Source organism: Vombatus ursinus, unplaced genomic scaffold (genome assembly GCF_900497805.2).
Source record: "Vombatus ursinus unplaced genomic scaffold, bare-nosed wombat genome assembly UNPS02014812.1, whole genome shotgun sequence".
Lineage (NCBI taxonomy): Eukaryota > Metazoa > Chordata > Mammalia > Diprotodontia > Vombatidae > Vombatus > Vombatus ursinus.
In genome coordinates this window covers 66,902,464-66,915,292 of record NW_020954590.1, presented here as the reverse complement: position 1 = coordinate 66,915,292, position 12,829 = coordinate 66,902,464, and the positions used below count along the sequence as shown (strand labels likewise).

General features: G+C 37.0%; 1 protein-coding gene across 4 annotated transcripts in view; it reads right to left on the bottom strand.

Annotated features, from left to right (window-relative positions):
- Positions 1 to 12,829, bottom strand: part of LOC114054196 (DNA repair-scaffolding protein-like) — a 556,996-nt gene that overhangs the window by 513,174 nt on the left and 30,993 nt on the right. For all 4 annotated transcript variants that reach the window (XM_027877359.1, XM_027877362.1, XM_027877361.1 and 1 more), the window contains exon 5: positions 8,431 to 8,600. In XM_027877359.1, coding sequence (XP_027733160.1) covers positions 8,431 to 8,600 — 170 coding nt within the window. The remainder of the gene's footprint in view (positions 1 to 8,430; positions 8,601 to 12,829) is intronic.

Sequence of the window (12,829 nt, the reverse complement as noted above, 5' to 3'; positions counted from 1 at the left end):
AATGCACTCTGAGTCCACCAGTTCTCAATCCAGGATAGCATTTTAAACCCTGAGTCTTTTAGAGTGGGGGTATAGCACTGTATTGATCAAAGTTACCGAGTCTTTTTGTTGGACTGAATAAGGCTTCCCAAATTTTTCTTTATTCAAAAATCATTATAGAGTTTCATTAATTCTTTTGTTTAGTTGTGACTTTAGGAGACTGGTGAATTTAGAATGACAAATGTATAATGATGATGATGATGATGATGATAATAATAGTGACTAGCATTGATATAGCATGCCAGGCACTGTCAAGTGCTTTACAAATATTATTTCATTTGATCCCCACATGAATTCTTTCCCTTTTACAATTGAGGAAACTGAAGGAAACAGAGGTTAAATGACTTGCTCAGAGTTACACAGCTATTAAGTGTCTGAGACCAAATTTGAACTCAGGTCTTCCTGACTCTAGGCCCAGAACTCTATCCACTGCAACAGAAATCCTCCTTAATTGTAGTGCCCTCCCTCTGGTGATTATTTCCAGTTTAAATCTGAATAGAACTTGTTTGTAGATAGTTGTTTGCATGTTTTCTCCCCCCTCCCCCTTTTGACTAAGCTCCTCAAGAACAAAAACTGTCTTTTATCCTTCTTTGTCTCGCCAACACTCAGCATGGTTCCTGGCACATTGGAAGTAGGCACTTAATAAAATGTTTACTGACTGACTGACAAGAGGCACATACAAAAGATCTTATTTCTCTCTTATTACACCTAAATTTTTATGGAGATGAATTTGATTCTTGGAAAGGAAGGGCAGCATCAGGGGAAGAGAAAGAAGGAAGGAAAACCCACCCTCATCAGATTGTCTTCTTTCATTCCATTGGACTCCTTTTTTCTCTTTGAATAACCTCTGGAACAGAGGAAATTAGGAAGGGAAACAGAAATGTGATTACTAAATTAGGATGTCAGAGCACAGGTCAAGTGGAATGAAATCTCAATTCCCTAGGAAAGGGAAGAAACCTAAGAATACTACTACAAGAATTCTTGAACTTAAAACTGTCAGAAAGAGGAAGGTATATATTCCTTTGAACATTTTGAAATGCTTTTGTAATTTCAGAGCCAAAAAAATTAGTTGAGTCAGCCACCCTATAGAGCGGTCCTAGTTAAATCATCTCTAAAATATTAATAACTTTCAAAAAAATGTCTTCATGAAATTCATTAAAAATTGTTGGCTTTTAATAAAGACAATGCACACAGTGACCAAACCATTTAAATAAATCCATGGGAAATAATTCTAATTTCAAATTTATCTTACATAGTGTTTTCATCACACTCTCTACAAATTAACTCTATGCTCTTTTTTTCTTCATCTTGCTTCAACATATGAATGAAGATTCCAAGGTTTAGACTTGAAGAATTCTTAAATGTTAATCATTTTAAAATATTCCACCAAAATATTTTCATATCTATGCAGAGGACCCCACAATATACTTCTCTAGCTCTGTCCTCTTCACCATACTACATTCCCATATCTCCTACCATGTGCTGAACATTTATTTCTATTTGGATATTGATACCATCATTTCCCAGCTCCCCAGGCTACAAAAATAATTTTTTACTTATTCCTTTTCCTCTTCCTATTCACTGGCCACTGACTGATCAAAAGGTCTATATAGGAGCTTGTGCATCACTCATGTCCAAACAATAACACCTCTGGGCCATTCAAAACTAACCAAAAGGTTAACAGTCCAAGCCATCTATCAGCAATACAAACATCAAGTCTTTTCTGACTGTTGATATTAACCTATAACAACAATAAGCACAAAACAAAACAAAACAAAAAACATTAAAAGACATTTAATAGGTATCTGAGTTTGATGAACTTGGTTTTGATGATGCTGGTTCTAAAGTAGGCTTTTCAGTGTTCGCTTTATTCTGGTTAGCTTAGGTCAGAGGCAATGATCTTAATGATTTTTCTACAATTGGACAGATCAATTTTAGATAAGCACAACCTTCTGTAAATAGCATGTTTCTACATAATAAATTACATTTTCCTTTTTTTAAACAACAATTTTTTTTAAAGTATTTTAAAAAAAATATTTTCTAATCCTCTCTCTGGAGAACAAAGCCAAATCATGGAGATAAGGACTTTTAGCTATAGCTAAGACTTTGTGCAAACGCACTCATCAAATGTCAACAGACAAGGCCAAAATTTTCAAATGATTATATGATAGTTACTAACTTATAATTCGACTAAAATAAATTCAACAAGTATTTATTAGGTGCCTATCTCACAGAAGGTACTGTGTGCTAGGTGCTGGAAATAGAGGAACTAAAAGACAGCCCACTCTTAAAGAATTTAGAATTTAATAATAGTAATAATAGCTAGAATTTATGTAACACTTTAAGATTTGCAAAGTAAATAAAAGGGAGTAAGAAGGCACAGACACAAAAATCTATGACACTTCAAGGCACATTTAAATAACCTGAATCCTTCCATTCAGAACTACCCCAATGGTCAAGGTAGAGTCATGCATAACTCCTAGTAACACAGAATTCAGGCACCCAGGAACTTCATACAGTGAAATGGGTGCTAGGTGTAGAAACAGAGGAACTAGATTCAAGTGGCCCCTCTGCCACCTCTTCAATACATGGCTTGGGCAAATCACTTCACGTATCAGGTTTCACAGACTCAGGAAAAGCCACTTACTAAAAAGAAAGGGTGGGATGAGATAACTTCTCACTTCCCTTTTAACTCCAAGTCTAAGATCTTATGATCAACTGCAGGTCATGAGTAATAAAGGGCAGGAGACAGGGAACATTTGGCCGTTAAACTCCATGATATCCTCACACACCTTCACACACACACACCTTCTCTCTCTCTCTCTCTCTTTTTTTAAATTAATTTATTTTGATTTATCAACAATCACTTCTATATGCTTTTGAGTTTAAAATTTTTCTCCCCCTTCCCCCCCCAGCCTCCCCCCAAGACAGTACACAATCTGATACAGGTTATATATATACATTCTTATTACACATATTTTCAGATTAGTGATGTTGTAAGTAAAAATTAGAACCAATATGAGGAACCACAAGAAAGAGGAAACAAAACTCAACAAAAGAGAAAAAAAAATACCAACTAGTATGCTTCAATCTGCATTCAAAATCCATAGTTCTTTCTTTGGATGTAGATAGCATTTTCCATCACAAGGCCTTTGGACATGTCTTAAATCCTTGCATTGCTGAGAAGAGCTACGTCTATTAAAATTAGTTATCGCACAATGTAGCTGTGGCTACGTCTATCAAAATCAGTCGTCGCACAATGTAGCTGTGGCTGTGTACAGTGTTCTCCTGATTCTGCTCACTTCACTCAGCATCAGACCATACAAGTCTTTCCAGGTTCTTCTGAAGTCAACCTGTTCATCATTTCTTATAGCCCTCTCTCTCTCAACACACACACACACACACACACACAAAGCAAGAAATTACCAACAGCAGATGACAATTTTTTTTTATCAGCATAACTCTTCTGCCTTGGCATTATCTCTGAGAGTCCGGATGAGAATACTCTTTGTCCAAATGCAAATTTCATCAGAAGCTAGTCATCAAGAAGACAACTATCAAGAAATGAAGTCACATCACTTCTAGCCAAATAAGACATAAATAAAAGTCCATGTATTTTTTACAATCTTCTTTGCCTAGCCATCTGAGAAATATGCAGTCCAACAGAGTTCACTTGCAACAATCGAGATATAAATCTGTTACACACTAAATTCCTCTCCCAACAGCCAAGGTTTCCAGAAGATAGTCTAAGCTCCTAACTTTGTCCTTCACTGGACGATACAGCTCAGTTCCACTAGACCAGGGGTGGGGAACCTGAGGTTTCAAAGCCACATGTGACCCTCTAGGTCCTCAAGAGCAGCCCTAAGGGACTCAGTCAAAGGGCCATACTTGAGGACCTAGAGGGCCACATGTGGCCTTGCATATTCCCCATCCCTGTGTCTAGACCATATTATATCCATGAGTCTTAGGTGGTCTATGAAAACAAAATAACCCCCAATACACCGATCTGCAAAAATGTTAAGAGTATACTCCTATTCTGTACTTCTGTCTAATTATTTTGACCAGTTTCTTCAGATCTATGCTTGCCTTCCAATGCCTACAAAATTTTATGCCAGTAGAACAACTTTTTGTGTGAGAAATCATTTTCCTACAGTTACTTTCTGATCCATTGTAGTACAATGGCTTTTTGTACCACGGTTTTCCAATTCTTTGAAAAATACTCTCACCCAAATCTTTTTATAACACAAAATGCACAGTGACCAAAATGTTTTGGTTAGAAAACTACTCTATAAGCACAACTAGACAGGACTAGTGGGAACCTTCAGAGAACTTTGTACTACACTAGGAAATCTCTGGACCCATTCTGGCTCTCCAAGCAAGAGAAATCCAAGATACTCACCTAAGTGAATGTAAAGGCATGTCTTCAAAAGTCACTTAGTTTTACATTCCCTAAGCAGGAGTATTTTTGAACCAGAAACCCAAGAACACTATAAAATATTTACATATGATGATTTATAGGAGCCATTTCTTTTTCTGAAAAGAAAAAAATGTTGCTAAAAGGCAAGAGAAATGTTTACGAAGTAAAGGCTTTTTGTTTTATTTATGAGTCTCCCAAACTAAAGACTAAAGCATTTGATTATGAAAAGGGAATGGGGAAAAAAAGAAACCAAGAGTAGGGGAAGGAGGGGGTGAAAGGTGTAGCAAGGAATGGTAAGAAGCAGGAAAAGAAATTAACCAATGATTGCCACAGTTCCAACTATTATTCAGTACTACAAATTCTAAGTTTAGAGTTCATCCAACTAAGAAGGGATTTGTGAGAAAGATAAGAAAACAATTTTTGGCAAGAAGCCCAAGAATGAAGTTGCCTTCCTCAGTAATTTTTATAAATAGAATGATATCTAAAAACTTGAGATCAGAAATAGGAATATAAATTTTAGTATAAATATACATAAAATTTAGTATAAAATGGGAGGAGAGTTTTCTAAACTTTAGCCCAGATCTTTTATGCCTTTGTAAAAAGCAAAGCCCACACATAACCTAAAAAGCATCGTCTGAACAACAATTCACTGGTTTAAAATGTTATGATTCCTTATTAAAACTGACATAAAAAAAACTGACATCGTCAGACTGAATTTATTACTTTCAAATTTTGCCAAGTACAACATTAATGGGTTCAGACATCCTTTAATTCATCTCTCTCCTAGGTCAATAACTCAGAAAGAAGGCCATTTACATGCACCCCTAAACTTTTCCAAATCTTGCTTGGAGAGCTTCCTCATGTCCCACTGTCCTTTAGTTTCAGAACTGTTCTTCTGACCCACCAGGGCAAAAGAATATAACATTTGTTCCATAACCAGGATCTGCAATTCAAAGTCACAAATCTTCTAACTCAGTGAAGCTATATTAGCTTTCTCTTCAAAAGTACATGACCTACTTTAATCTTATAAGCCAGTCTCAACTGCTCACCTTACCCAGGGCCTGAACTGCTTGCTGTTTCCTATGACTATTAACCCACACAGTATTTCCACATTTGTCACTACATAACCAACCTGAAAATTACATAACAAGTCTCATTTAAATCCAATTTCCTTCATACTTCCTTAAGAATATACCCACCTAAAAGTAAACCATCTGCTATGTCTCTGCCGCTCTCTACAGGGAACTAGTTAGGGAGGCACTGCTAACATGAGTTACAGGAAAATGACTTTAATGCTAGGGTGCCGTCTACTGGAGAGAATGGAAAGTAGTAAGTTGGATTTATTAAGGGTCCTGAAAGAAAGCACTGCAGAGATGAGAGAATTTAGATCTAGAAGGGTCCTGAGAGGACAACCAGGCCAACTCCCTCGTTTTAATGAGGCCCAGAGAATTTAGGTGAATTGTCCAGGGCCACAGAACCAGGAAGAGAACACACGTCTTCTGACCACAAATCCACTACTCTTTCCAGTATAGCACATCACTCATGAGACACCCCCACACACACCCCTCCCCTCTGTGTCACTGCAACTTTTGATTCTTCAAGAAATTCAGGTGTCTATCAGCTCTATAGCAGCCCACTACGATGTTATTTTTGAGGTCTGTGCAGTGGAACTGCTTGCTAATTCAATGACCATCCCTTTCTGAGTAAGGTTACAAACACAGACCTGCAGGTACAAAACTGAGCTGTACAAACAGAGTTAAAATGAAATTATAGCACAAAGGTTCTTAACCTTTTTTGTGTCATGGACTCCTCTAGCAGTCTGGTAAAGGAACTACGGACTCCTTCTCTGAATAATGTTTTTACAAGTATAAAATTATACACAGGATTACAAAGGAAACCACCATACTGAAATACAGTTGTCAAAATAATATTTTTTTAAAAAGAAAATTCATAGGTCTCTATTTAAGAACCCTTGCTCTAGATATTACCTCATATGCTCTTACAACAGCTTCATAATATGAAAGCAGAGAGGATATATGGCAATGAAGAAACCATACAAGATACTAACAAGAGAGCTGAATCTAAATCTTAAATCCTCTCTGTGTGACCTTAACATATTACTCTCCGGAATCCAGATTCCTATTTAGTAAAAATGAAAAGACAAGGATAAATGATCTCTATGGTCCCATCTACCACTGATATTCTATGATTCCTAGAGCAATTATTCCTAATTTAAAAATGAAGACCTAAGTACAATACAAGAGAATATATGAAGTTCTGCTGCAAGTCACTGGGAAGCTAGAACCCCAGTCTCCTGACTTTCAGTCCAAAACCCAGTCAAACAGAAAGAAAACCAGCCTAAAACCCAGGCCCACCTCGGCCATTTATTACCTGTGTGACTTTGAGTAAGTTAGTCCCACTTCTCTTCATCTACAGGCAGCTAGGTGGTGTAGTGAATAAAGCGCTAGGCCTACAGTCAAGAAGACCTGAGTTCAAATTTCACCTCAGACAAAGAAGTCAATCCAGGCCTTTAAAAAGCAGGTAAAGAAGATGAAAGACAAGGACAGACAATGAATAACAAAAATAAAAACATTGGCAAAGTCACAGATAAGAAGTATCAGGAGAACTAAAACTCCAGATCAGCTGAGGATGACCATCCACACTAAGAAGAATACAAAGGACTTCTTTCCTGCTTTTTGGAAGCAAGGGGAAAATGAAAAGGGGGTAGTGAGCCCACAGACTATTTGGGTTGATGGAATAATGAGAACGCATAACAGAGAAAAGGAAGCACTATTCTCTCTGATTCTTTTGGAAGTAACATGGAACAACCTCTAAAGTGAGAAGACCAGAACAAAAAATGGTTAAGAAGAAGTAAAAACCCAAGATAAATGAGAAGATAAGGGAATACAGAGCTGCCATCAACGAGTTCTGGACACGAGGCCCACATGAACTTCGCCTCAGGGGATGGAAAGATGTGACCAATGAGCACGGTTCGTGATCGCTGCAAACTATACAAGAAGCAGAGGCACCACCTCCAACCACAGTTAGAACAGGGTTCTGGAAGAGTACACCGAATTAAAAAAGGAAAAAGATAAACAAAAGGGAATGGACAGGGCAGAATTATATATTAAGAAGATGCACACAACTGAAGAAATCTAGGAAAAAAAGAAGGGGGAATATGATGAAGAACATCTGGGTGAAGATCAATGGAGGCAGAGACAAGTTGATCACACTGGGGCCACACAAACAGAACAAGGAAATAAATGAGGACTTCTAGAAACTGATCACGTAGAATTCGTGCTTGGCCTAGAAAAAAACCAATGACAATTTTTCCTTTATGATGTAAAAAGATTCTTTTACAGGTTGGATGATTGTTGAGGTTCTTTACAGCTCTGAAATTTTGTGATTCTAAGATTCTTTTCCACTGTCAGTCAGCTGTTCACCCCTCTGTTGAATTTTTGTGATTCTTAAAAGCAGTACACCTGTATTGATGTCTGAATTTAGAGAATGCTGTTATAAGTCAGTTCGACTATTTAAAAAATGGTCTATTTCTACTAGCATTTATGAACAAATTTGGGTTATGCCCCAATTTCTGGTTAATCTGCCATGTGGAGATGGAATGTGGAACATTTAAACTGTACTTCACCTTTAGGTCAATAAACTGACCTAATACAGTTGGATCAATGTTACAATTAAGAATTTAGGTTCCAAACATCCTGCAGAGATCCTGACTTCCCAGGAACCTATTAAGGCTGAATATAGTAAGGCCTTTTCTTATTTCCCCGGTTTCTTTAGATTTAAACCATGTAAAACTCAGGGGGAACAAAAGAACTTAAAGCCTAACTCCAAGGTGGCAGCAGGGGGAGAGAATTTACTTGTCAACAAACACACAGGACAGAAAACAATTAAGTATGTTGATTTTTTTTAAAAAAGATTAATTTATATTCCAATATTGAAATGAAAAATATACTTACTTGAGAAAAGTCATGTTCTCTCTCCTCACTAGTCTGAGGACTGTTACTTGCACAGGAAATACAGTCTGATATTTCCACCGCACTCTCATTTTCTACAAATTCGGGACATTCATTACTACCGTCTTCTTCACTGTCACTATCATTCTCCCAGTCAATGAATTGAGGCTCACCTGACAACATAAATTACATTAAATTACAATGAATTGTAACTTCAACTCTATAAATACCTACATAGATTTTATTCAACACTGAGGAATGAGCTAAAATAGTCACTTCCTATAGCAACAGAGCTGGCCTAGAATCAAGAGGACCTGGGTTCAAGCACTGCTTCTATCACTTCAGATAATTTCAGCTCTCAGTGACTCAGATAATTCAAATGATCTAAGATGGAGGAAAGTTACCAATAGACATTCATAGAAAGAATTTTCTAAGGGTTCTTTACACCAAAGAAATTACTGATGTAGTAAGTAAAACCTAACTGGGCACGATCTTTGCAAAATTTCCTTAAATTAAAATTAGATATTTTAATCTTTTAAGTAACACACCAGTCGCTTAAACATGACAAAAAGTATTCAGAAGGTACCACTTAAGAAGACTCAGGACACTTGCCACAGGACAAGAACGAGAGGGCTAGATGTTCAAGGTGAAATGAGAGCAGTAGTTGTGTGTCAAGGGTCACCACACATACCCTGAGTCACCCTATGGGACACACAGCCAAGACTGAGAAGTACCAGGGAAAGACTTTGCACTGAACATGGAGTTACAAGACTGGAGTCTGAATCTCTGCTCTGCCGTTTACTTCCAGAGTAAACTGGGGCAAGTCACTTAATCTCTACAGACCTCATTTTGCTCATCGCTTAGATGAAAGAGTTAGAATAGATGATTTTTGTGGTTATGATCCCAAATCTTCCCAAGTTCCTTCTGAGACAGCAAAACCTACACTCATTTTCTTTCCATAAAATATCCTAATGGAATTCAGAATATCTAAAAAAATATAATCTATTGAGCAGTTGATCAAAGGATGTTTGGGAACAGGTGATTTGCCCATGGTCAGACTTATCTGAGGCAAGACTTAAACTCTGATCCTTCTGACTCTAAAGGCGGGATCTTTATCCACTATACTACTCTCCATGTGGAAGATATCCTTCTTTGAAATTAATATATTATAACAATTATCCACACTGTTCAAGTGGTTGTTCTACTGGACCCCCAGGTAATTTTCCCTCTTTTCTTGGGGAGTTTAACCCTTGGCTCACTGTTCTCTTCTCCTTCCCAATTCCTGCCTCACACTAGGAGATTTCAACAACTATGCTGATGCTCCCTCAAATGCCTTAATTTCACATTTCCTCAGACTCCTTAAATCTATGACTTATTCCTTCACTCTACCTCAGCCATACATAGGATGGTCACAGCATGGATCTCACCATTAATCAAGAGTTTTCCAATTCCTTAATTAAAAACTTTGACCTTCTTTGGGATCATATCCTCCTATCATTTCATCTGTCATTATGCCGCATCTTTCTTAAACTTACCCTTCACCCTCATCATGAATTCTAGTGGTTCTACTCCTCTATAGTTTCTTAGGCCCTTATTCTAGTTCCAACTTCACTTTCCTCTCTTCCTAGTCTCAACCATCTAGCTGACTTTCTTAACTCCATACTATCATCAGCTCTCAAACACCTCACTCCCTTGGCCTGCTGCCACTCACCCCTCACCAAACCCCAGACCTAGGTTTGCAACTTTGGTGTTATACTTAATCTCCTCATTTTCCCTCACTTAACATGTCTAATCAGTTGCCAAATCTTGCTGTTTCAAAATAAAATTGTATCATTTTAGATTTTCAACACTAGTGTTATATCATGCTTGTTTTTCTATAATAGCACTAGCATTGCAATTTATAGTTTTTAAAATGATCTTTTCTTTTTAATTAATTAATTAATTAATTTTTAGTTTTCAACATTCACTTCCAAAAGCTTTTGAGTTTTAAATTTTCTCTCCCTCCCATGACTTTTCTCAGTTCCTCAAGCAACTCTCTAAGACAATCGCCACTGGTGAGAGGAAGTTCCCACATTGGCAGTTCCTTATGCTGATGAAGTAACAGGTCTGTACCTCACCTCAGCCAATCCCCTTCCCACCCCCAAAAAAACCCCTATCTCATATGAATGGATTTTTCAAAAAAATACAATTTACTCTTTTAAGTACAAAAAAATGTTAACTTTAGCCATTTTTTATTGAATCCAAAAGCATTACATAATTACATGCTTTCTTAAGGATAAGAAAGTATACAAAACATAATCTTTTCCTGATGACGGGATAATATCATGGCCCTCAATTACTGGTTTTAAAGTAGTATAGTAGTTTTTCCAGAATTTTCTTTTGCTATCATGTCTTACTTCTTTAATCAGTACCTCTATACTTTACTGTCAGCACTCCTCCATTCTGATTTGCTGCCTCATAAGTACTAAGGTTTAAGAAACCAGAAAACCAAGGTTGCTAAAACTGTGTATAAATTAAAAGATAATAAAAGTCTGAGTGATGGCCTTAGGGACTTTCCTACACAGTCAGGCATACTATCCAAAGCACATAATTATTTCAGCAGTCTCTTTTGCTTACTTTCTAGTTCTTGGCTGTGTTCCAAGAAAGCTGAAGTTGCAGGTTGCCAAGTAACTACTTCCTAGGCAAATGAGAAATTGCCCAACATTTCTGATAGTTTTGTTGTCATTTAAAGTTGTCTGCATTTACATAGTTGTGACATTTGTGTGTACCTTTCTTTTGGTTCTGTTTTGCTCACTGTATTATTTCATACAAATCTTCTCATATTTCAATGACTTTTTCATATTCATTGTGATTTACAGCATCATTCTCCCCTGGTCATCATTCATTCTTCTTATTCTAGCTGCATGTATTTTTTGTACAAAAGCTTTTTATTTTTATATAGTCTACTTTGTCTTTTATAATATTCTTTCTGTCACAGAGGACTACAAATTCATCCCTTATCCACATGTGTGAGAGATAGTTGGTGGAATAGGGAAAAAAAAGCAAGATGGCTCAGTTAATATAAAACTGTAGCTAGAGACAAGAAGACCTGGTTTCAAATCCTGACTCTGACACTTTTAAGACTGTTATAGAAGGGGCAGGTAGGTGGTGCAGCGGACAGAGCACCGGCCCTGGAGTCAGGAGGACCTGAGTTCAAATCCAGCCTCAGACACATAACACTTACTAGCTGTATGACCCTGGGCAAGTCACTTAACCCCCACTGCCCAACCAAAAGACAAAAAAAGAAAAAAAAAAAGACTGTTATATACAAAGTGAAAGTTGATGTGGCAGAGTCTGACAAAATCATAATTACTTAATGTAATGACATACAAAGGCAAAGGAACAATCCAGACAATGTAATCTGGGACAATTTGAGGAAGGCAAAGAATACTTTCAGTTTAAAACCATCTTGATCAGGCCACATGAAAGAGAGGTCACAGCATCTTAAGGTCCACGACATACAAGGAGGAGAAAGCTACATGGTATAATAGAAGGAAGAACACTGAATTTGGCATCAGCAGGAATGGATTCGAGTACCAGTCAACATTTAGCTATATTTATCGTGGACAAATCACCTCCCTGAGTTACAATTTCCTCACCTGTGTAATGTGGATGGCAATTTTTGGACTATGTAACTCACTAGGTAGTTGTAAGGAAAGTGCTGTATAAACCTAGAAGCACTATAGAATTGTGAGCTATTACTAATAGTGTTAAAGTCAGATACACCTAGATGAGGGCACAGCAGATTTCAAAGAGTTCAGAGAATGGATATTATATCATGGTCTATAACTCAATAGATAAATCATTGATAATAGCTAGCTAGCATTTATATAGCGCTTTAAAGTCTGCAAAAACACTTAAATATTATCTCATTCGATCTTTACAACAATTCAGGAAGGTAAGTACTATTATTATTCCCCCATTTTAGAGATGAAGAAACTAAGGTTGAGAGGGATTAAATAAGTTTTATAGCTAGGTAAGTGTCTGAAGCTGCATTTGAATTCAGGCTTTTCTGGATCCAAGTCTAGCATTAACTAGCTGCCTCTAAGCTGGCTTAAGATGGGTACAACATTATCAAAAACAGAATTATGATGGCATGAACACTAATGCTCCTGATAAGTAATAAAAAAGCTACCTGAAAAGAACAATACTGATGTAACAAAAAACCCAGCAACTAAGTCAGATTTTAAAGAATAATTTACCAAAGCCAGGTGACTGAGGATAAATACAAACGTGTGACAAGCTCCAATGTCTCTGATAAAGGCCTCATTTCTAAAATATATAAAGAACTGAGTCAAATTTATAAGAATACAAGTCATTCTCCAATTGATAAAAAGTCAAAGGATATGAACAGGCAGTTTTC